The sequence below is a fragment of the Carcharodon carcharias genome, chromosome 7, assembly GCF_017639515.1.
Source record: "Carcharodon carcharias isolate sCarCar2 chromosome 7, sCarCar2.pri, whole genome shotgun sequence".
In the NCBI taxonomy this organism is placed as follows: domain Eukaryota; kingdom Metazoa; phylum Chordata; class Chondrichthyes; order Lamniformes; family Lamnidae; genus Carcharodon; species Carcharodon carcharias.
In genome coordinates, this window is record NC_054473.1 from 160,540,919 (window position 1) to 160,565,182 (window position 24,264).

At 42.2% G+C, this 24,264-nt stretch overlaps 1 protein-coding gene across 1 annotated transcript in view; it reads left to right on the forward strand.

Moving 5' to 3' along the window:
* Positions 1–582: 582 nt before the first annotated feature.
* Positions 583–24,264, forward strand: part of LOC121280068 (polycystic kidney disease protein 1-like 2) — a 95,415-nt gene continuing 71,733 nt past the window's right edge. Inside the window, exons 1-10 of the mRNA XM_041191696.1 lie at positions 583–646; positions 1,428–1,820; positions 4,755–4,786; positions 5,784–5,819; positions 15,303–15,434; positions 17,282–17,458; positions 18,948–19,075; positions 21,201–21,327; positions 22,658–22,789; positions 24,017–24,245. Of these exons, the coding sequence (XP_041047630.1) occupies positions 583–646; positions 1,428–1,820; positions 4,755–4,786; positions 5,784–5,819; positions 15,303–15,434; positions 17,282–17,458; positions 18,948–19,075; positions 21,201–21,327; positions 22,658–22,789; positions 24,017–24,245 (1,450 nt within the window). The remainder of the gene's footprint in view (positions 647–1,427; positions 1,821–4,754; positions 4,787–5,783; positions 5,820–15,302; positions 15,435–17,281; positions 17,459–18,947; positions 19,076–21,200; positions 21,328–22,657; positions 22,790–24,016; positions 24,246–24,264) is intronic.

The following is a 24,264-nucleotide window of genomic DNA, read 5'->3' on the forward strand; positions in this document are numbered from 1 at the left end:
TTGTTGAAATTGAAGTGCACATAAAGCAAAAGCACATGATATTTCAGAATGTACTGTATCAATGCAGATGTAATTACTGTGTATATGTATATTAGATCTTCCAGGATTTTGCACACATACAGAGGATCTGGTCTTTTCCATATCCACGTTGAATGTCAAGCCAAGAATAGTTACCTGGAAGCTAAAAAAATTGTTTTTATTCAAGAGCCACCCAGTGATTTCAGTGGCACCCGATGTTCCATCTCAGATCAATCGGATGCTATTCCTACTTGTAGAGTTCGATACGGACATACATTGTTGATTAAAGTTGCAGTCGGAAAAGGTAATGGTTGATATCTATCGTAATTTGTACTCAATTGCTTCTGATTATTTTCTATTACAGTTTTTGTTAGCTGCAGCTTCCATGTTAAAATCCTGGTTCTAGAGTTGTAATCAAGTCATTTTCTTCCCAAGTCAAGTCATAATTAAGTCATTTTTTAAAGTGAAGGTCAGTAACATGTCCCCTTGCACTTTTTCCTTTACTTCACCATAGCCTGCAAATCTATTAAAATAGATTAATATACAAACTAGTCTAGTTATAACATGAAAGTTGAAGAAGCCTTTACTTTTTTCCCATTTGTTGATGAAGCAATAATAATCCAAGGCTGTAGGTCTTTTTCTAGTCTTGGATGAACTTTGCCTTCTTTCCAGACACACATTTTCTGACATTAGTGACAGGAACCTAGTACAGTTATTCATGATGAAAGATTTCAATGATAACATTACAACTAATATTATATCTGAAGTCATTCAGAAATATAAATTCAGCAAGTTCCACATTCTTACCATTCTTTGGATAGAGAGGTTTCTCCTGAATTACATATTGGATTTATTAGTGATTATTTGATGTCATCCACAAAGTTTGAAATTGTACTTCCAATTCCAGGGTTAATGTAATATTGGCAATGTTGGTCCCAGATCAATATGGATCTCACATCTCATCCCTCTTCTATGGGAAATCTGTTAATAGTGAAGGATAAAGAATCAACAAACTAATTTCTCAATAAGCACCCGTCAATTTAAAAAAATCTATTTCCTCCCCGGTCCTCTCCATTGTTCTTCTGATCTTCCCCATATCTCTTACTCTTCCCATGTTTTGCAGAGTCCTTTCAGTATTCCCTGGCTTATTCTCTGTGTTGTTCTCTCTCCTCTGAGCAGCTACTAGTTTTTTTAAGTGTTGGTGGTCCAATTAAAAATAGATGTTTTATTCTCGGTGTCAGTGCCTGCACTTATGTATCAAAGTGATGCACCATGCAGAGTTAGGAAGGTCAATACCATAGAACTGAACCCCAAAGTATGCCTTCCTTTACAGACTACCTCAGGTATCCAATTAAATTTAGAAATACTTGTAAACAATGATCTCAAAATTCATTTACATTTTTTTACAGGTGCCAATCTGATCCAAGTGGCATCAGTTGGAAATATCATTCTCTACATGTCCACTGTGCAACCAGGAATTATCTCTGTTGACAATGCCACTCAGCACCTTATTGGACCTGGTATACATCAAATGACCATTCATGTTTTCAATAATCTGACATTGAAACAGACATCTCAGAATATTACCATTCATTTAATGGAGCTGCTTGTTGGTCTAGAAGTCACGTTAGGCTCAATTATTCTAGCACCATTGAATGATCTTCCAGTAAGTGTCACAATATTAGATGGTGGTCCAGTGAAGAGAGGGTTTGAACAATCAACTGTGAATGTAAATGCCAATGCTGCAGTGAGATACTCAAAAGACAAAGAGAAGGATTACAAAATTCTAATGAATTCCAAAGGTAAGGAGCTCTTTGGAGAGTTGTATTAGTATTCCCTACAGCTTTATGCTATATTAACAAATGGTAAGAGGATTAGTATATCTTTTCTTTATATACATCAGTTAAAATACTACAATGGATTAATTGTAATAACACCATTCAGCTAAGACAGGCTGAAGGGACTGACAGGTAATCTGTTATAACAAATTAAAGATAATGTAGTGTGTATACATGTGATAAAAGTAGAGATAATAATAAAGTACAGACAAAATTAATTTAAAATTAAAATCTTGAAATGACAAGGCAAATAGAAATAGACAGCAAAAAGCTTTACAGCTTCTCAGAAGACTGTGCAGAGAAGCTCATTGTCCAGTGCAGAAGTGAGCTATGTCACCAGGCAGATACATGTTTGATTCTCTTTATTGACTTTGCTGATTGCACCCAGGTTGGATCTACAATTAACTCCACTGCCCCTGAGCTACAGCATGGGGGTGGGGGGGAAACTAACTGGGAGCCCATTCATTGTTATATACTGAACCTTACTGAAAAACACACAGCTATTGAAATTGCATAAGGTGAGCATTGGATTCTGCTGTAATTGCTCCCAGAGTCAAATTGTCCATTGCCATTGACAGGCTTGATTTGAAAAATAGCGGTTAAGTATGGCACTTGAAGGCAGTGAAGGTACATGCAACTGCATATTCCATCATGCATCAGTGCTTTCATAAAAAGAGGCAAGAAAAGTGGAAGAATTAAGAAAAAGGACTTTACTCAATAGAATTAGGTCTGTGATTCCACATTCCCAATTAGGAGGCATATTCACAGGAATGTTGGAGAATGGAGGCTAGCTCTGTCTCTGCACGGTTTCCTTGCTGAGAATATGAGAGCACAAAATCCAACTCTTACATTATTTGAAAGCTGTGGTCTACTCTACTCTCCTGTGCTTTACAGATGAACGTCTGGTTAATGTTACAAATTCCAACTCCTTTGCTAGTTTAGTTCTTTCCCTTAAAAATATCACCATTGCATCCAGTGATGGCAGATACCGGCCAGAATTTTATTATCCCATTGTGGCGGGGATGGGGCTGTAAAATGTGGCGAGCCATTCTAAACTCCATTGACTTCGGCAGGACCATAAAAACCCACTGCTGTAAAATTCCGTCCTCCAATACTGGAATAGCTCAGGCCAGGAACTGGAATAACATGATTAATTGATATAGTCCTTGAAACTTTTCTGAGAAAACAAACGTTTCCTGGCATTTGAGAAACAGTATTCTTGTCAGTAAAGGTATGAACAGCACATAACGGAAATAATATAACCGATTAGTTACATATTTTATGAAGGTTGCTGGAGAAAATTTATCTTTTAGAACGTGTTTCAGAAGGTTGGCATTTGGCTCATCACCCCTTTGCCAGCTCTTTGAAAGAGCAATCTGTTTAGTTCATGTCCATAACCGTTCTTTTAAAAAAAGATTTTCAAATGTTAATTGACTCCCCTGTTAGTGGCTGTTTATGAAGACTGCTCCTACCATTGTTTCTGTTAGGGCATTCCAGGTCCTAGCAGTACTTTTGATACCTTAAAAAAATCTCAATTTTCCTGTCTTTCTTCCAGTGATACTTTTATTTTTGTCCTTTAGTTACCAACTTGCCAATCAGTTTAAATTGTTATTGCCTTTTTACCTCATCTAAAACCTTCATAATGCTGAAAGGTTTGTTGCATTTCAGAACTATCTACAGGACCAGTACCTGTAAGTAAAGCTCATGTTTGAATAGCCCAGTCGGCTGCAATCAGTCCTCCTCACTGATGTCTGGGAATTGCTGCCTTAGAAGGTGGTGGTGACATAGTCATTCTCACAGAATCATACGTATTTACCAATGTCTCGGATGCCCACCTCACCATCCCTGGGTATGCCCTGCCATGCCAGTAAGGTCAAACACTCCAGAAGTGGAGGCATGGTGATATATAGTGCAAAACGCAGTGCCAGTGTCCAAATATCAGAGAGATTGAATTTTGCACCCTATAGCCAGGATTTTCCGGTTCCGCCCACCATGAGACTTGTTGCGGGCGGGTGGAAAATTTAACCGACCAACAAAAGGTCCATCGACTTCGGGTGGGAATTTCTGGTCCCATTGCGGGCAGGACTGGAAAATCCCATACCATGGGCAGAATTTTTCATATGACGGGCGGGCTCAGTGGAAACAGGCGAGGGTGGGGGCAAGCGCGGAGCCAATCACCGCCCGCGATCGGCTCTGTGCCGCCGTTTTATGCAGGCAGGACAATTAAAGCTTGCCCAGCGTAAGATGCGACTGGTAGCACTCAGCACACAGAGCTGCCTCAGGGAGATTGAATCGATATTAAAATTATTAAATAAAAGGTTTAAAAATTTATTTAAACATGTTCCCTTATGTGACTGTGTCACATGTGTTGGGACATGTTTTTATATTTATGAAATTTATTTCTCTATTTGATGAAAGCTTCAGGAAACCTCATCCCGCTCGTGGATGAGGTTTCCTAAAAAATGCGAAGGCCGCTTGGGCTTTTCGCCTGCCCGCCAACCTTAAAGTTGGATATGCAGCATTCGCAATAATCTTAATTAGATCCTTAATGGCCTTAACAGGCCGTTTATGTATCGGCTGACGCGCAGCCAACTCCAGCGCACACCTGCCAAACGAAACATTGCAACTCAGCGCGAAGATGTCGGGACGTGTCATGCCTGCCCCCACAGGCTGGCTGATAAATTTTGCCCCATAAGTTTGTAAAGCTATGTCATTATGGTTGCAAAGTCCTGTTTCGCTGCTCAGTAAGGTGGCTTTTTTTGTCTTCCACTATGGTAAAATGATTTTAGTAACAGATTATTTCCAAATACCCTTCTTTATGCATTCAACGTATTATAATATGCATGTTAGACAGGTAGTTCGATTAGTTTTTTTCATCTCTTCCATTTACTTTTACAGGCCCTCGCAAAAGGAAACATAGATTAAGGAGGGTAAGCTGTTTTAATAAGTAAATGTACATTATTTTATTACTTGTACATATCTGAAATTTTCTCCAGAAATAATATCAATGCCCTACTTACAATAGGGTTACTGAAGTTTTACCAGTCTACATGGTTTCATAAATTTTATCAAATCTGAAAATCATGTCTTATTGCCGACATTGGTAGAATATCCTAATCAACTGAGAGAGAGGGAAGACAAAAGTGCATTCCTGGTTTGGTCCATCGGAATAAATGTTGTGATGGGGAGTGCAGGTGGTGGAGCGGAGTGGGTGTAAGACCACTGTTATCCATTGCTTCCTACAAGCAACAATATAATGGTATTACTCCAGTTCCGTGGCCTTAAACCAGAGTCTCTGATTGGAGAACCCAGCTTTTCTCTTCCCTTTCTAGCACATTTTTAACTACCAGTTTAAAAAGTTGTTGTATTTTTCTGAAAATATAAATAATTGCTAAAATATTCTAATAAATTATGGGTACAGTAGTTTTGAATAAATTCACCATCCAGAGCCATGAGGATGATCATACCACACATTGGGCAGAATTCTCTGATTAGCAGCGGGTGCACTGCCTGACCCGCTCAAGTGTAAAATGACGCGCATTGACGCCGGCTGAGCGTGCCAATGTCAATGCACACTCTCGTGATATTTAGCTAGGCGGGCGGGCAAAGGAGACGGAGGTGCACCCGCCAATAGTTAAGAGGCCAGTTAAGGCCCTTGACACACCAATTTGTCTCCGGGTTTACGTAGCCCATGCGAATTTTCGGCCATCGCACGGGCAAAATGGGCAGGCAGGCGGGCCGCAATTTGCAAAAGATCATCCATGGGCGGGATAAGAAGGGTCAGCAGCATTTTCAATGTGAGTAGTGAGGAGTTTTGGAGATCATGTGCTGCTGGTTGTTTCTGTGAACAGGACAGCTTCATCTCGCTTCAGAGCTGCATTCTGAGCATTTCTAGGCTTCTCTTCAGGACTCATTGGTGTCTTCCAGGCCCCCGGAGGATTCAGACCATTTGCGCCGGTTCAGGTAACAGACAGCCTTCCATAACCCTGGCAATGGGGATTGTGGTCTCTGCTGGAGGCACCTCTTCTGAGGAGGAAAAGAGGGGCAGAAGGGAGAGGAAGCCAGGTGTCCCAATGCAGCTTCCAGGGGAGCGATGTGTGGGAGGAGAGGCGCAGGCACAAGGAGGGGCAGGGCCAGCTGGCAGTCCAAGGTGTAAAGGACCACAGAAGATGTCACTATCCCTCTGTCCGAGTTTACAGGCAGCAATGCAGCTCCCTCAATGTACAATGCGGAAAAAGGCTCCTTCTCTCAAGGGAGACAGTGACCTCTATCTGTCAGATGATCAGCCCTGAGATCAGCTCCAACTGTGTGGGTGGACACCCCATGCCAGTGGCTCTGAAGGTCAATGTGGCCCTCAACTTCTATGCCTCAGACTCTTTCCATGGCTCAGTAGGGGTTCTTTGTGGAGTCTCCCAACCAGGTCTCCATAGTTGCATCAAACTGGTGACAGAAGCTTTATGCAGGCGTGCATTGACTTTCATTCATTATTGTACAGATGACCCCAGCCGGGCCAAGCGAGCCAAAGGCCACCGACTGCACACATGTGACCATCAAGGTGCCAGCGGGTGAGCCCGGTGCCTTTGTCAACAAGAAGGGATTCCACTCCATGAACGTGCAGATAGTGTGTGATCACAAAGTGCAAATTCAGCAAGTCTGTGCAAGATACCCTGGCAGCTCCCATGATGCCTACATCCTCAGACACTCCCAGGTGCTCCAGCCCGACTGGATGGATGGCTGCTGGGTGACAAGAGCTATCCCCTGAAGAGGTGGCACATGACGCCTCTCTGTCACCCAAGAACAGAAGCTGAGCAGCGGTACAATAGGAGCCATGGCACCACATGGGCTGTGGTAGAGAGAACCATAGGTCTTCTCAAGATGCGCTTTTGATGCCTGGACCATTCAGGGGGCGCACTGCAATACCCCCCAGATCATGTGTGACTAACAGTGATTGCATGCTGCGCTCTCCACAATCTGGCACTGGCAAGGGGGGACACAGTGGAGGGAAAGGATGTTGACACAGCTGCGTAGGCAACAGATGATAAGTCCAGTAGTGAGTCTGAAGACGAGCATGGTTAGGAGAATGCTGTGGGGATAGACGCTGACCCGGGTAACCTCCAGGGAGGCAGGGACACCCAGGACGCTTTGATCCAACGCTCCTTCAGCTAGCCTACCAAATAAGAACCACCACCACATGCCAGGGCTGCAGGCTCCATAATCCCTGACAGGACCATTTCCTTGGCCACCAACATACATTCTGTGCCTTTACAATAAAGTTTCAGGAGATACATGTCCATCATTACATAATGGCCTACCCTTCACCTACAGAACAAATGAAGCATACAGAGTCCAATAGCACAAAATAAAGTCTCCTTTACTTGTGCATGTGAAACGGAGCTGAAATGAACATAAACCAATGTTTTTAATCACACCATTAAATAGTTAAAGCAAAATGGGGGAACAAAATATCACCCGTGATAAGTCCGTCTTGTGCTTAAGGTGCTTTACATTTATGTTTGTGAGTGCTATATCTTGGTGTCCACCCCTCTCTGGCACCGGCAATGGAGACAGCCTGCTCGTTCTGCTGTCTTGTTGGTCTTGATGACCTTGGCGAGTGTCCTCTGGCCTGTGGAGCCTGTGAAGGCCCAGCCTGGGAGGGAGTGGCCAGTGCCACAGCTGGCATCTCCCCAGTCGCCGCAGCCTCATCAGATGCCACGGTCACTGGCAGAAGGGCGGAGGAGCTGCTGCCGTCATCTGGAGCGCCCTGAGGGGAGCCCGAAGAGACGACAGGCAGCTCGTGTGCCAATGTGAGGTCACTTTGGACCTCCGTGCTCATCATTAATGGGCAGGCACCTAGCTGGGATACTAGGTGCCCAATCCATCTCCCACACTGACACTGACCAGCTGAGGTCATTGCCAGTGTGTGGGCTTGCAGGTCCAAGTGCATCCCCAGGGACCCCCGATTGAGTTCCTGGAGCAGCCTCTCCATGAGAGTCGCCACTCTCTCCATAGAGAAGGCATTGCACTCAGCCATGAGGGTCAACACAGAGATCAGGCTCTGCAGGGACTCCTCCACAACGAACCCCATGACATGCATTCCCTCATGTATCTCTGCCAGATCCTCCCGCACACTCCTGCATCTGCTGCCTAATGGATGACTCCAGAAGCCCATCATCAGCCATTGTCAGCCACCGAGCATTGTCCTGGTCTCCAACAGTCCCCTGACTGCCGGTGCCCTGGGCACTCACTGCCTTCGCCTGCTCCTCAAGCGAGTGTGAAGTGACCTCACCGATGTGCACTGAAGTACTAGATGGAGATCTTATGCCCACCGAGGTACTGGTATCTGCGCTGGTGCCTGCTTTACAGAGAGGGTGTGATGCAGGTGCGTGATCAGCATGGTGGCCCTCAGGGGTCAGGGGTGGGCCTTCAGGGTCCTCATTGTGACCACCCACTGGTGAACCTAAAAGGGACAAGAAGGACATGTCACTAGTTTAAGTCATGACACTGTCATTGTGCATGCCATGCATCCTGGTGAGACAACAGATATCTGCATCATGGTGCCCTCGTCTTTTGATTATCAATGGGGACTCCAGTTTTGAGGCTCACCTCAATATAGAGATTACACTACAGTGGTTGCAATAACCGATGTTCTCACCTCAGTGCACTGCAGTCTTCACCTGGCACCACAACCTCACTGTGGCCGCTTGACCGAGGTACCTGCCGCCTCTCGAGCTCCAGTGCCCCCTTCTCATAGCGTGTCAGGATTAGGAGGTGTGGGGGTCCCCCGCCAGTCCGCAACCTCTCAATATTGTTATGGGATGTCTTCTCCTGATTAGCCCACTCTGTAACAGCATCGGCATTGCAACCTGGCCAAATCCAGCTGAGGAACGCCTGGCAGGGCTCAGCTGATTCGTGGCCCTGGAGCCACAAGGCACTCAGTCCAAGCAGCCAGGGCTCACCCTCTTTGCCAGCTCTGGCGTCATTGACAGTTACCACTTCCACTCTAACACCCTTCAGGTTGATGGGAGGATGGGCCAGCTCTTTATTGTTCTGCACACTGACCCATGACAACATGGTACTCAGCCTTCCCAATCACAGCAGATCAGTGAAGCGCTTCCGGCACTGCACCCATGTGCGCCTCACGATGTCATAGCTGATCACTCTAGATGACACCTCCTCCCAGGCCTTTTTGGTGAGTTGTGGGAGCCTCCTTCTCCTGTCTCTGGGACAAGGGTTTCCTTTCCTGGCTGCCATCTCCTCCAGGAGGGCAGCGAGGCACTCATTGGATATTTGCTCCCCCGCCTGCTATGTCCAACCGCACTGGAAACCGTCGAGACTTCAGCGTCTTTCCGTGGCAGCCTTCCAGTGGCTGCCTGGGCCACTCACCATTGGACCCAGCGGACATCATACCCCCGCCCGTCCCTTCTCGGAGCTTCCCCAGCTGTCTTTCACGCTGGGTGGGCCTTAATTAGCCCACCAGCGTGAAATCATGGTGCCTTGCTGATCACCCCCACCCGCCACCACCGAGCCCACCCGCCAAGGACAAAATTTTGCCCATTGGTGTCAAACAAGTTAACAGGTATTTGATTATCCAAGTTCCTAAATGTGGCTCCGGGAGGAATTTGGATATGAAATGCTACTTTCAGATGATAATTAAAGTATATCTATTAACACACCACGTTATTTAAAGTGTCTGAGGACACTTTTCTACCTTAAAGGCACTATATAAACGCAGGTTGTTATGTTGTTGTTGTTAAATTCTGACCAGTAATTTAATTCTTATTAAACACAGCATTGAAAGTTCAAATTTTGAATTGACACATTGCAATTAATTTCAAGCCAATAATGTCATCCCCTCTCCATATATGGTGTTCTCCTGAATAGCATCATAAACTTAGGTGATATATAAGGAACATGAGTGATGGTGATCAGTTAAAATTAAAATTATGTGTTTGGTCACTGTGCATTTCATGCAATTTCATCAAATGAGTATTTTTGTTTACTTACAGTTCCAAACAAGCATGAGCAATTACAGCAAATCAACAGAGGAAAATAAGGACAGCCAAAAAACACTGTCTCGAACTGTCAGTGTTTTCCCAACAGGATCTACCACCAAAAGCCCCTCTCCATCAACATCATTTGCTAAAGACTTTTCCCCAACAACATTCTCACCTTCAGTTCAAACAGTTCCACGTACCTTAGACTATTCTTCACAAATATCCTTAAGTACAGGAATTCCTACAGCACTTACTTCAGTTTTGGAGACTTGGGGTGTCACTGAAATATTTTCTTCTGCCTCAAAGCATTCCATGGTGATAGATTTAGGTGTTACAGTGAATAACCATCCATTGGATACTTTCTTATTTTGGGCACAGGCTGACTCTGTTGAGGTAAGTAATCCAGCTTAATTCTTGTATAATTTGTTTTCATGGTGCTAAGACCAAGTTTTCCTGATTCACCGTTAAAAAAAGGAATGCCAGCCTATCATATTAGACCTTAAGATAATCCAGTGTAAGGAAAGGCCATTCAATCCATCTAGCCCACTCCACCCAGAGCCCAAAGGTGACTATTCTATTCTTCTTAGGCAGGCCCTCAGGATCAAAGATGACTTGCTTCCACTCTGGTCCAGAATGTGATCTTCAGACTGCCACAAGTGGGGCAGGTGGTACTTGAAGAGTTGAGTAGATGAGTTGTTTGGAGTTTTGTGCTCTCCCTCCGACACCTCGACTTCGTCTCTGCACATTCCCGCTGAAGTCTCTCAATGTGTTCAGAGCCTTCCCGAATGAGCCTTCTCCATTTTGGTTGGTCACAAGCCAGGGTCTCCCATGAGTCAGCAGAGATATTTTACCTCTTCAGCGTTTCTGCCATCATCTTGGAAGTCCGACTGCCACCACTGATTCCTGAGTAGAGCCGTTGTTTCGGGAGTCAGGTGTCAAGCATGTGAATGACATGTCCAACCCAGCAGAGCTGATTTTAAGTGGTTTGCACCTCAATGCTGGGCAAGTTGGCTTGGGAGAGAACGCTGCTGTTGGACCGCCTTTCTTGCCACAAAATTTGGAGGACCTTGCTGGGGCACTGCTGGTGTTACTTCCCCAGTGCTTTGAGGTGCCTGCTGTAAATTATTCATATCTCCGAAGCATATAGGAGCATGGGGATCACTGCTGCCCAGTAAACCATGACTTTAGTCTCAGGTTTGAGATCCTGGTCCTCAAATACTCTTTTCCTCAGTTGGCCAAAGGCTGAGCTGGCACATTGGAGGTGTTGATGAATTTCATTGTCTATGTCTGCCTTCGTCGGGAGGAGGCCCCCAAAATCGGAAGATAATCTACATTTTTCTGGATCTGACCGTTGATCTTAATTAAAGGGAGGAGGTATTTAGCAGTGGGAGCTGCTTGCAAGAGGACCTCAGTTTTCCAGGTGTTAAGTGTTTCCCAAATGCTTTGTCGACAATGCCCTGGAGTTCAGTTTCTGAGTTTCTATTCCATTACAGGCATTCTCATACAACATTGCTGATCCCCTTTTTTAGGGAACAGTAATTTACTTCTAGCTCCGCTGATGGTTCCACATACCCCCTCTTGTATACAGAAATTTTTCTCTTGCTCAAGGCTTGTGATTTTTGTATTTGTGTCTTCTAATCTTTTATTTGATGTTTCCATTAAGTAGCTTGTTTATTTTCACAAGTGCTATACCTTTCATTATTTTGAAGTTCTGCCTTGTTTTTCCCCTCGACCTTTTCTCCAGCAAAAATAATATTGTTTCCTTGAGTTAGTTCTCTAAGGCCTGGAATCATCTTGGTTCCTCATCTAAGAACCTATCTATTGCACTATTTATTTTTAAGATAGGCCAACCAACATTACAGGGCATAATCCAGATCTGCATAATACCAGTATAACTTGTAATTTGTTGTAAAATATCCAATTTGCACTGTTAATTCAAGAGTAAAATACTGCTGATTCTTGAAACAACTGGCTCAGACTGACCAGATCCTTTTAGAGTGTGATCAACAATCATCCAAATGTTGGCCATGGCTCAGTTGGTAGCACAATTGCCTCTGAGTTATAAGGATCTGGGTTCAAGTCCAACTCCAGGACTTGAGCACACAAATCAAAGCTGACACTTGAGTGCAATACTGAGGGACAGCTACACTGTCTGAGGTGCCATCTTTCAGATCAGATGTTAAACTGGGGCTCCATCTGCTTCCTTGAGTGGATGTAAAAGATCCTATGGTGGTTTTTAAAGAAGAGCAGGGGAGTTATTCCTGGTGTCCTAACCAATTTTTACCCTTAAATCAAAAATCAGACTATCTGGTCATTACCACATTACTATTTGTGGGAGTTTGTTGTGTACGTTTCCTATATTAGAACATTGACAACACTTCAGAAGTAATTCCAGGTGGTGATAGTCCCATGCATCTGCTGCCCTTGGACTTTTTGATGATAAACTCCTTTGAGATGTCCAATGGTTGTGAAAAGTGCTATCTAAATGCAAGACTTTCTTTTTGCTTTTCTCTTAAATTGTTTTCCTTCTCAGTTTGCTAATGGAGTAATGTATTAGGACTCTTTTAAATGCACATTTAATGTTACCATTCCTATCAATGCATTAGTTATCCATATTAAAAATCACCTGCTATTTGTAGCCTATCCATTTAATTAAATTTAACAATGCTCTGTTGGAAATCAATGTTCCATATCATTCATAGGCATTATACATAGCAGGGGTCCTGGAACAGATCACTGTGGAATTCCTCTGATTACTTTTTCAATGTTTTCATTTGTTGGTGTAATCAGTTTTATTACCTGCTTTATATAACTGAGAGAAATCCACATCCATCATTTAATGGACCATTAATGCCACAGAAACCGACACAAAATGTAAGAGGTTCCTGCTCCTGTTTTCCCCCTTATGGATGGCTCTTGACATTAGCATTTTTATAAAGGACAAAATTGCACAGACACAGGGTTTGGCTCAACCACAAACTTGTTGTTTATTAAAAAAAACTCTTAACGCCCTAATACAAAGACCTCTAAACTAGTTTAAATGACACCGCACAACACTGCACATCCATGATGTAACCTCGGCTCCCACCCAAACACACAGTCACCATGACTTATTAGAAAATCTTTAATGAAAATCCACAGGCAAAACTCCACGTTTCTGCCCCAAACCTTGCTCACTTCAAACCCAACCCCCCCCACCCCCGCCAGGATTTGGTGGTTACACTTAAGTTATTTTAAGACCTCAGCCCCAATACCCCTCAGATTTGGCTGATAACTTACAATCCTCTCACGCGGTTGGTCCTTCCGGTGTGAATTGTAGGTCCGGGAGCCAGGTTGACCGTTTCTGACCCTCCTTCTTGACTGCAGTGCCAAACCCTTTGACCTTGTACTTTTTATGATGATTCTTATGGGAATATTATAAACGCATTAACCTGAGTTCATCCTGCTGGATGGTCAATGCTTAGCACTTTTCAATCCCTTTGGTCTGTTACATGCCCTGGTCCAGACACACTCACACAGTGCTGATGTTATTTCCATAACCGAAAACAATGGACTCCACCAAGGTGAGGGATCTCTGGCTCCAAATCTGATATGCATGTTAAGGTTTCTCTCCTTCCTTGGCTGCAGTCAATGTTGTTGTGTGATGACTGTTGCCTGGAGCCATTTGGTTGTAACAATGGCCTCCTCAGTTTCTTGATTGGGTTACTTGAGGGCAGTTACCTAGTGCCACTGTTGTGATAATGTCCCCATTTCCAGTCCTTTAATTGTGTCAGTTCTTTTGTGATGTTTGAAATTAATCCCTTACAGTATAGTCTGCCTCTGTGTGTTTTGTGTTGAGGTTTGGCTTTTATTTACAGTGCCTGTGTCTGTGGTTTTTGGGGTTTTACATTTTTCATAAAGAATAGTTGGAGGGGATTCCATTCCCACACAAAAGCATTCCTGAAATGGGCATTGGCGCTGTAAACAAATGAAGCAACAAATCTCACTCTATAGTGATCATTTCCCTGGTATTTGTGGAGGCAATTCCACTCTGGGTTACAATATCATTGTAGCTCCAGTACGTAGAGACTGCCACTTTCAGCATCCACCAGCTGGAGCAAAACCTGGATAATATTCAGGCTTAGGATGATAAGCAGTTAGTAACGTTCACACCACACAAGTGCCAGGCAATGATCATCTCCAACAAGAGAGAATTAAAACATCCCTCCTTGACATTCAGTGACATTACCATCACTGATTCCCCATCATCAATAGGCTGGGGGTTACCATTGACCAGAAATTTAACTGGACTAGCCACCTAAATAGAGTAGGTCAGAGGCTGGGAATTCTGCGATGAGTAACTCAACTCCTGACCCCCCATAACCTGTCCACCATCGACAAAGCACAAGTCAGAAGCGTAATGGAATACTGTCCACTTGTTTGGGTGCATACTGCTCCAATGTTTAAGAAGCTCAACACCATCCAAGACAAAACAGCCCACTTAACCAGCACCCCATCCACCCCCTTAAACATTCACTCCCTCCATCGACACACAGTGGCAGCAATGTGTACCAAGCACCAGATGCACTTACCAAGACTCCTTCAATAATACCTTCCAAACCCGTGACATCTACCACCTAGAAGGGACAAGGGCAGCAGACTCATGGGAATCCACCATCTGTAAGTTCCCCTTCAAGATACACATCATCGTGACTTGGAATTATATTGCCATTCCTTCACTGTCACTGGGTCAAAAACCTGGAACACTTTTCCCAACAGCAATATTGTTGTACTACACCAGGTGGGCTGCAGCGGTTCAAGAATGCGGCTCACCGCTACCTTCTCAAGGGCATTTAAGGATGGGCAACAAATGCTGGCCTTGCCAGAAATGTCAGATCCCATTTAAAAAAAATTAAAAATTGGCACAGTTTCTCCCGCACAGGCTAGAACCATAGTCTTCTGGCCTGGATATTTAGTACATGGATGATGTGGAATGTATGCCAACCAGAAAACAAAAACTGAATTAACAGCAACACAATTCATACACAAGTTCACACATACACACATCTTCATGCTGTCACAGTGCTTTAGAATTGGTTTCAGAATGTAAATAGAGTGCATTGCATTGGAAGAATATCAGCACTAACAGTAAAAAATAAACATTTTTAATGCACTGTCACATCAGCTGCATGGTTGTGGTCAATTGTGTATTTTAAGTCAATGTTGAGCTGCATGCACTACCATGGACAAGGCCACACTCAGTTTTGTTCAGCTGCTGCTGTGCATCTCCTCCTCCGAAGTTCAATGGAATACGAATGGAGCTGAAGATCAAGGACATTAAGTTTCCTTCTCCCTTTAACTGCGGAATAGTTGTACTAAGGGGCAAGGGAAAAAAGTAGAATTCTGGGGAAAATGACATGATTTCTAATAAATGTGTTTATTTTTTTCCTGAAATCATTTGGATCTTGACAAGATGACAGAAGACTTAATGGTGAACTTCTCCTATGCAATAAGAAGTGCAGGTGATTTGATAAAATTAGAGCAAGCATCTGCATTTCTGGATCATCTGACCAGTACCCGCAACAATAAGATATTTGCAATTCAGGTAAGCAGGATTCAGAGTGTTTGGTAATTGTGCCAAATTTAAATGGGAATTTATTAAGTTCAACATTGCAATTAAGATCGAGGTACATAGCTGCGCTTTGTCTCCACTAAAATCATTTCCTATGTAAAGGCTTTGCCAAGCAAGATAGGATTGGATTAACAAATGAGGTTGTACAAGCCTATTTGCTGCAAAGTTGCATCAATTATGCAATGAAATAAGAAAAATGTCTTTTAAGGAAATGATGGGGCTGGGTTTAAACAGAACAAAGTTTTCATCCAGCCCAGGCTGAATAAATGAAGTGTCCTCAGTGAAAGGTGCCATGAGTTTCGATAGTCTCAATCTAGTCCTTAGCGAATGTGTTGCAGAACAAAACCATTACCCAGCAATAATTGGCACTCATGACCCGATATTCCTCATTTCTCTCCCAAAATCAAGATAAATGCTTGTTTGTCTGTAAAATTAATGAACCTTTAATAACATTACTAGGTCATATGATATTGAAATGTACCTTTTTAAGCCTGCAATTCCTTTAAAATTCAATTAAAATGGCAACCAATCATGGCAAACCTACAAAGGCAATCCATCTAGCAACTAACAAGCTACTTAACTATTTGACATGTATACTGGTTTATTTAAACTGCGTGTGTGCATTTATGCGTATGCGTGCATTTGTGTTTTTTTGATGTAAGTGATGGAAGGACAATTGAGAAGAAAATGATTTAACAGCAAGGCCCTTCAAATGTTTGTAATTGAAGAATGCATGGATACTTTCAGTGCATAGGTGTAGCCTCTAAATATACAAAGAAGGTGATAAATATGCAAGCAAGGATGTGCATTACTGATCGAGTTAGTTCTGGGCTGAATTTTCAGGGCACCCCAAAGTCAACAATGGAGTTGGGGGAGGGCCCTGAAATTACAGCACCAGGCATTATGTCAATTTCCAGGTGCTGATCCCGATGCAGGGAGATGACGTTGAACAGAGAGGTGCTCCTGTTGAATGACAAGGTGGCTTCCTCCTGTCACCCTCCTGGAAGAGGACCTCCTTCCTCTCCCTTGCAACCTCCAATATTAAATATAGGTCGGCAATGAGGAAATGAGGGGCAGGCCTGCCCTGGGTGCTGGGCCTCCGGCTCTCCTTTCACATCTCACTTCCCTCTGGTGCAGTGGAAGTCTTTGACACAATTAGCAGATCTCCCCTTCAGGATGATCAGAAACCACAGTGATGGCTGCCTTGAGGTGTCTAAACGCATCCAACACTTAAAATGCTCACCTCCATTCCCATCCCCAATAGCTCTAAATGGACAGGAAACCTGTCCCCATATCAATTGAGGGTTCACCTCACGTGAAAATCTGAACTTTGGTCAGTGGCAGATTTCTGACCCCTGAACAGACCTGGCTTCTGGCCAGGATTTTCCATACCTGCCCACAGCAAGAATCATCCTGGGTGGGAAGGAAACTTTAATGGACCAGCCAAAGGGGCAGGAATTTCTGGTCCTGCAGCAGGTGGGACTGGAAAATCCCGGCCTGTTTCTGTGGTGGAAATTCAGCCCACTATTTTATGACTCAAAGGGTCTGGCTGGAAGATTGGAGAAAGCTGCATGACTTGAAAAAAAGAGCACCAAGACTAAGTTCACTCTAAAATGTCAGCACAGGATTTTGTCTACACACTTATTGGCCCTATTTGGAATTATCTTTGCAGCTCTCTTATGTACAGTAAAAGGTGAATTAAGTTCCAGAATCTCAACAATTTATATAGAAAATAATGGGATAACAGGATCTAAGTATTTATGCAGTGTGACTTTTCTGATTTCTTTTTGCTTATTTGGACTCTTCAACTTTCCGTGCAGGTAAAAGCTAGCGAAGTGCTTCTGTCACTGTGTGCACAGTTGTTGTATCTCCAAGATAAAGGCGATAACTCCTCAGAAAGAGTAGTCTCAGCTGCCAATTCCCTATTTCATACAGCTAATCATTTGTTAGAAGCTATGGAGTCAAAACCCGGAGCCATCACCAGCACCATCGAAATGGTAAAATATCTGTGCCATTCACATTGTGAGTAACAAAGGGTAGAAATGAAAAGTGTATGGAAGAACAAAACACACAATAAATAAAAAAAATGAATTTCTATGGTCAGTCCTTCTATCATGCTGAAGCACCTCAAAGTGTTTCACACAATGAGCTATTTTTGAAATGCAGGGGCTGGTATGTGTCAAAATGCAACGTACGTCAGTATGAATTCACCTTTCCTTCTCCTTTAGTAGATCAACGAATGGGCGATTCAAAGGGAACACTATAAAATGCTGCATTTTTGAGTATCTTAGGTAATAGCTGCAAGATAAAAGTGTGATTTACATAATCACCCAAGTTAAAATTAACATTCTGAAATATTTATTTTCATTCCACGGAATGCACCATGTCATCTGCCAATCACCCACCCAAGTGTTCCTACAAAACCATTACCCCAATAACGTAACAGCAATCCATCATATACTGGGACACCTCAGCAGCAACCACGAAGGAGATTGTGTGTGCCAAATCCCAGCAATGATTCTGCTTCTGACAGGCTCCTTGATTGATTGAATTTGGCATTGAATTTTATCATTAAATCAGCAAATTCAAATTTCTGGCACTTTGACAATCTGCACTAGCTGAGAGTGGCTCCTGAGAAAATGGAGACTTGATAAACAACACACCATAGCAGACCTTCTCAGTTGCATTCTTTAATTTAATTATAATTTCTGTTTCTCATTTATATTTACCTGCTTCAAGACATACAAAAGCAGACCATAAATTCCTGAACCTCTGAAACAATGCATCAATTAGTTATGAGTTCGGAATTCAGATCTGCTAGAAATTTTCTGAATTCACTTCATTCAAGACTATTTGGTGTAGATGGCCATGGCTATCTGAGGTTATTTCCCATGATTTCATCTATTGATGCCCTCCGTTTTTTTCTGCAGATAAAAGTCAATGAAATGCTCTGTTCCTGAATATTTGGTTATTTCTATAGGATTCAGGTGGTAGCTTTGTTACCAAGATTCCTCACAATATACAACTGAAAGTTTAGGAAGGAGTAATTCAATTTCAGATTTTGTGTTCAGTTTTCCCATTTAATGGAAAGTTGTTTTAGCTCAGGTATACAAGCAAAATCTGTAATTTGACAATGAGCTACATACTCAGCAGCAAATGTAGTAAGAAGAATCTTTCCCAATTCATGAAACGGATAAGGCTCCATTATTCTTGTCCTGAAAGGATAAGTGACAAAGTTTGGATTTAAATTGTTTCCTAAATTTTCAGTTGTACCATGACACCTATGCTAGACTAAAACAAAGCGGACTCCCAACAATACAGTGACCCCCCCCAATGCCAACTAACAATATTTGCATTAGAAACTATTGGTTAGAGAAGTACACATTACTCTCATCAACTCTTTCCTACTGAGTGAAATAGATAAATTGAGGGGAAAATGTCTTGAAAATGCTAGAAGAAATAATGACTATTGTCAACATTTTTTAGATGATGACAATAGCAAGCAGAGTGATCCAGTCTCTGGAGAAAATACACACTGTGCTTTTGGCCATGATAAAGGAAGGGGATAAACCAGTCATCAAGCAAGGATTGAAAGTTAGCATGTATTTGAGCAGGTAATTCATGCCATTGATACTTTGAATTAAAGCCTTAAACAAAATGTAAGTGCTTACCACAAATTGAAATTTTGAATAATTTGTGAAGCTCCTTATTTGGAAGCTGTTTTTTTGGGGGGGCTCGGATAGTGGACAGACATTTAAAAGCATGACTTTCTTCTATATGCCATTAAAGCAGAGATGTTAAGCTATTTAAGTATGTTAACACAGCCATTAAAATAACAGCTAAAAGAACACAACACAAACATGTTAAGTGTTTGTCTGTGAATATTGCCAGTGGAAATTTCTAGCTTTATATTATTCTTGTATGGACTCATCTTATATCTTTTTTGAATGTCAGTACTATGCAGTTATTCGGGCTGAATTCTTGCTGGTTGTCATGAAACTAACATATCTTTTTCATTATATTGTGGTTTATTGTAAAGTAGGCTTATGGGTGTGAGTATAGATGGTTGTCTGTGTAGCTGATTTAATTGAATTATAGTCAGATAGACTGCAAGCTTTAAATTATCAAAATAAGTTAGGGATAAAAGGCATTTGAAATGCTAATGAGTAAATATGGATGAGGTCTTAGCATGTAGGGTGTGAAGGAAATTTGTATTTTTAGATAAGTTAAGGAGTTGTTTGGGTTTCAAATGGGTGATAGGATGTTTACAGCTAACAAGATAAGCGAGGCCAAGCGGTGTGTTTATATTCCCCAAAGGTGCTGACTATATTGGCAACATGAAAGATTTTTATATTATGTGAGAAGTAAATTCTTAAAGACATATAGAACAATGGATTTTACAGATTAAAGAGAGAGAAACATATATAAGCAAAATGGAAGGCTATGTTGGGGGGCCATGGAAGATCTAAAAGGATTGTGTAAAATAGCCTTGGAGAAGCCTCCAGCCTCTTTTGCAGAAGCCTGCTGTGTCCTATAACAAAAGGTGGAGGAAAGCCAGACCCCTCATGATTTTGAAAACTTCTATCAAGGAGAAGGCCATAAGGGACCTTCTCCTCTCCAAGGAAAACAGTCCCAACTTCTCCAATCTTTCTTCTTAACTGAAGTGTCTCATCCCTGGCACCATTCTCGTAAATCTCTTCTGCACTCTCTCCAAAGCATTCACATCCTTCCTATAGTGTGGCGTCCAGAACTGTACGTAAGAGTCCAGCTGAGGTCTAACCAGTGTCTTATATAAGTTCATCATAACCTCCCTGTTGTACTCAATGTCCCTATTAATGAAGCCTAGAATACTATAGGCTTTGGAAACAGCTCTCTCTTCCTGTCCTGCCACCTTTAATGATTTATGTACATATACACCCAGGTCTCTCTGCTCCTGCACACCCTTCAGAATAGTATCCTTTATTTTATACGGTCTCTCCATGTTCTTTGTACCAAAGTATATCACCTCACACTTCTCGGCATTGAACTTCATCTGCCACCTATCTGCCCTCTCCACCAAATGTCAATTTCCTTTTGAAGTCCTACACTGTCCTCCTTACAGTTTACAATTCTCCCAAGTTTTGTGTTGTCTGCAAACTTTGAAATTGTCCCCTGCACTCCAAGATCTAGATCATTTATATATATCAGGAAAAGTAAGGGTCCCAATACCGACCATTGGGGAACTCCACTACCAACCTTCTTCCAGCTTGAAAAATACCCATTAACCATTATTCTCTGTTTCCTATCCCTCAGCCAATTTTGTATCCATGTTGCTATTGTCCCTTTTATTCCATGACCTATAACTTTCCTCACAAGTCTGTTGTGTGGCACTGTCTCAACCACCTTTTGGAAATCCATATACACCACATCAACAGCCTTGCCCTCACCAATAATCTCTGTTAGCTCTTCAAAAAACTTCAGAAAATGAGTTGCTCGCTCATTTAGAGGTCTGCCTGAAAATTGAATTAAATGGGGCCCCCCCACGACCCCGATTTTCAATTTTTGCCCACCCATTTTTCAGACAACAAACAAAGGACCAATAGCTGAAAATGACTGACTTAAAGGCAAGATGGCTATAATGGAAGCAGACGTCAATAATATAACGTTGACCCATTTGTAGTTACATAATATATAGTATTATGTGTAACTGATAGATTACCATTGTATAATTTGGAAGGTAACGTATATTTTTAATCACAGGAACAGATCAAGTGACTTGCCAAGAAGCACAATTTCGACTCCAGGACCTGGCTGTGCTCGTTTTACTTTACCCTCTAAAAATGCTTTAAAGCTCATCGTAGATGCAGACCCAGTGATTCAAGTAAAAGTGAGTAGTGAAATTTTCTTCCTGTTATGACACACTGAGCAATCATTAGTTGTATTAAGTATAACTCAGAATCCAAACAAAAACTAGATACAAGTTGATTTAAGGACCCAAATTATAATTGTAGAACCCAATGGTTGACTCCATTGTGGTTTTAGGAAGACAGTTGAGAAGTGATTAGTCAAGGCCTTGGCAAGTATTGGCAGAAAATGGGTTCTGCTGACTGATACTAAAAGTTGGTCCTCAAAACCTTCAATTCAAGACTGTATTGATAGAAATAATTAAGTGATATAATGGGAAAAGAGCACATTTGGCTTTGAAACTTTAATTAATTAAGTTACTGAGATGATTGCATCTTGTTTTCATAGGTTTTAATTCTTGCAAGTGAAATTGATTCTGTATAAACGATATGTAGCTCAACATGCTGGAGGTCTTGTGGCACAGTAGTTAGAGTCTGTGCCTCTGAGCCAGAAGCTCCGAGTTTGAGGCCCATTCCAGGGCTAGATGACCAAGGAAAGTGTGTTCATTATGTGGTCAAACAGGTTGAGTATCAATCTGCAAACCCTTCCAACATACACAAATGGCAGGCGGTAAGAGCAGATGTTTCTGGTCAGCCATGTGATGGAAAGAAATTGGAGCCTCTACCATCACTACCCATAGTTCCAGGCTACAACATGCATGTAAAAGTATATGTTGCCACAGTGATTTGGAGTCTTTTGTTGGGATGACGGTTGGATGGCTGATGTGGATCAGATGAGTTCCAACAGCATGGGGTTCAATCCCCATTCCAGCTGGGATGGATTTAGGATCTACCTCCTTGCCCTACCTGTGATGGAGATCGCGGCGCAGTAGGTCAGACCTGCCTTAGGGCAGAGAACCCGAGAAGAAGCTTAACATAAGTATAGTGCACAAGAAAACTGGTGAATTCAGGCTTCAGAACCAGGAAGTATATACACTAAAAACATTTTCATTGGTGTTCTTGGTTAAATTCCATGCAAGGTTTATGCCTTGCATATCATCCAGAATCATGTGGGTCACCTTCACTGTCCCAACACATTCATACTATATTGCTTCAGGGTCCATTGTGGAGCTGTGCGGTCGAGAGCTTTGGCTGAATCAGCCTAGGGTAACACAAAATCCACACCAAATTGTCAATGTTATGGATGGTAAATTTTCCAAGGAGATTCAGGCAGATTCACAGTTAATTTCTTCAAGTCCAGAGGGTTTCTGATCCACAGTTAATCCACAATCTTCTCGAATCACTTGAGAGATGTGGAAAGTGGAACAGTTACATTGTTTATTGATTGTATGATCACTTCTGTCTGTTTTTCAGATGATGTGTTTTGAATTCAATCCATTTGCATCGTTTGGAGAAAAGCCTATCCTGGGGCATGTAGGTGGTTTGGCTCTGCTGTTCTCTAACAACACTGAAGTAGCAGTCTACAATTTATCAGAGAATATAGAGGTAATCCCTGTTATTGTTCAGGCTGTTTTTCTTCAATGAGCCAGCTCTCCTTTGTTATTGACAGGTCCTTGTGGCAGGACCTGCAGATATGGTTGGTGGCATAATGTTGGGTGTGGTAAATCTCCATCTGATGCTGATCTTCACGAAATGCCTTCTTCCGTCTGTGCCATATCAGCCATGAAATATTGTGTTGTGCCACCTGATTAATTCTAACTTGACTTGCTGATAGCCCTGGATCTTCCCTTAGATGCCCTCTTTTCCCTGAGTTGCAGTGAGAGTTTGTAGTTGACTCTTAAAACACTCAGTTTTGAGGGGATATAGAGATAAGCAATAAATGCTGCCTTAGTAGCATCACCCATTTTGCAAGACAAAAGAAAATGCATTGTGAGAGCCCCTTTTTATCTGGTAGTTGCTTGGTTTGGAGCTGGTTTGGAAATAATGAAGCGCATGGATTAGCCCTGCACCCATTTTTGTTCTTGGTATGTGTAGAATGTTTGGACTTGGATACAATGAGCACAGTATCAAAACTGGTTGGCAGTGCAGAAGGAGAAGATTTGTCAAACAGCTGGAAGGACTGTAAATGGCTTCAGAAGCACTTGATGGGTTAATGAAATGGGTAGACAAGCAGCATAGGTAATTTAATGCAGAGATGTGTGAGCTATTACATTTTCAAGAGAAAACCAAGAACTATGGGTATAACAGAAACAAACTGAAGAGTGTGGATGAAATGGAGAGACCTAGGGATGCAACTGCATAATTCCTAGAAAGGATGACCATCAGTGGATAAAGCGATGAAAAGCCTAATAGTTTTTGGGGTTTTATAAGTAGGGGTATAGAGTCCAAAAGGAAAGAGAGAATGTTAATTTGTACAATGCAACAGTTAACTCACATGTAGAATACTGTGTGTAGCTTTGGGGATCCCATTATTGTAAGGACATTAAAGACATGGACAGCATATTGTGTGTTTATCAGAACAATACCAGGAATGAAAGCTTGTAATTATGAGGAGAATCTTGAGATACTGAGACTATTTTCTTTGGAAAGAAAAGGTTAAGGGATGATTTAATGGACATTTTCAAAAATATGAGGAGTTTTGATAGAATTTGGGTTAGATTTAATGGAACTAAAATGAGGATAATACTTTAAGCTCCAATTTTTAAAAGTAGTCAACCCTTAAAATCTCATGAATTATGATAAATCATTCTGATTGTCAATTTTTCTTTTTAGGTTACGCTTTTCAGGGATAACGTAAGCAAAATGTTCATGAAAGAATACAGGTCATCTGGAAATAGCTTGACCATGGAACTCAATGTCACTTCAGATGAGGATACTGTGGTAATTCATATAAATTCAGAAGAGACTTGCTCCCTACAGCTGTTCCTTGGCTTCCAATACATACCCAGTGAGACAATGTTTCAGCTTCACACAATGCTTCCCGTTCTAAGTACCGATGGAGGTAAATTGACTTTCTTGCT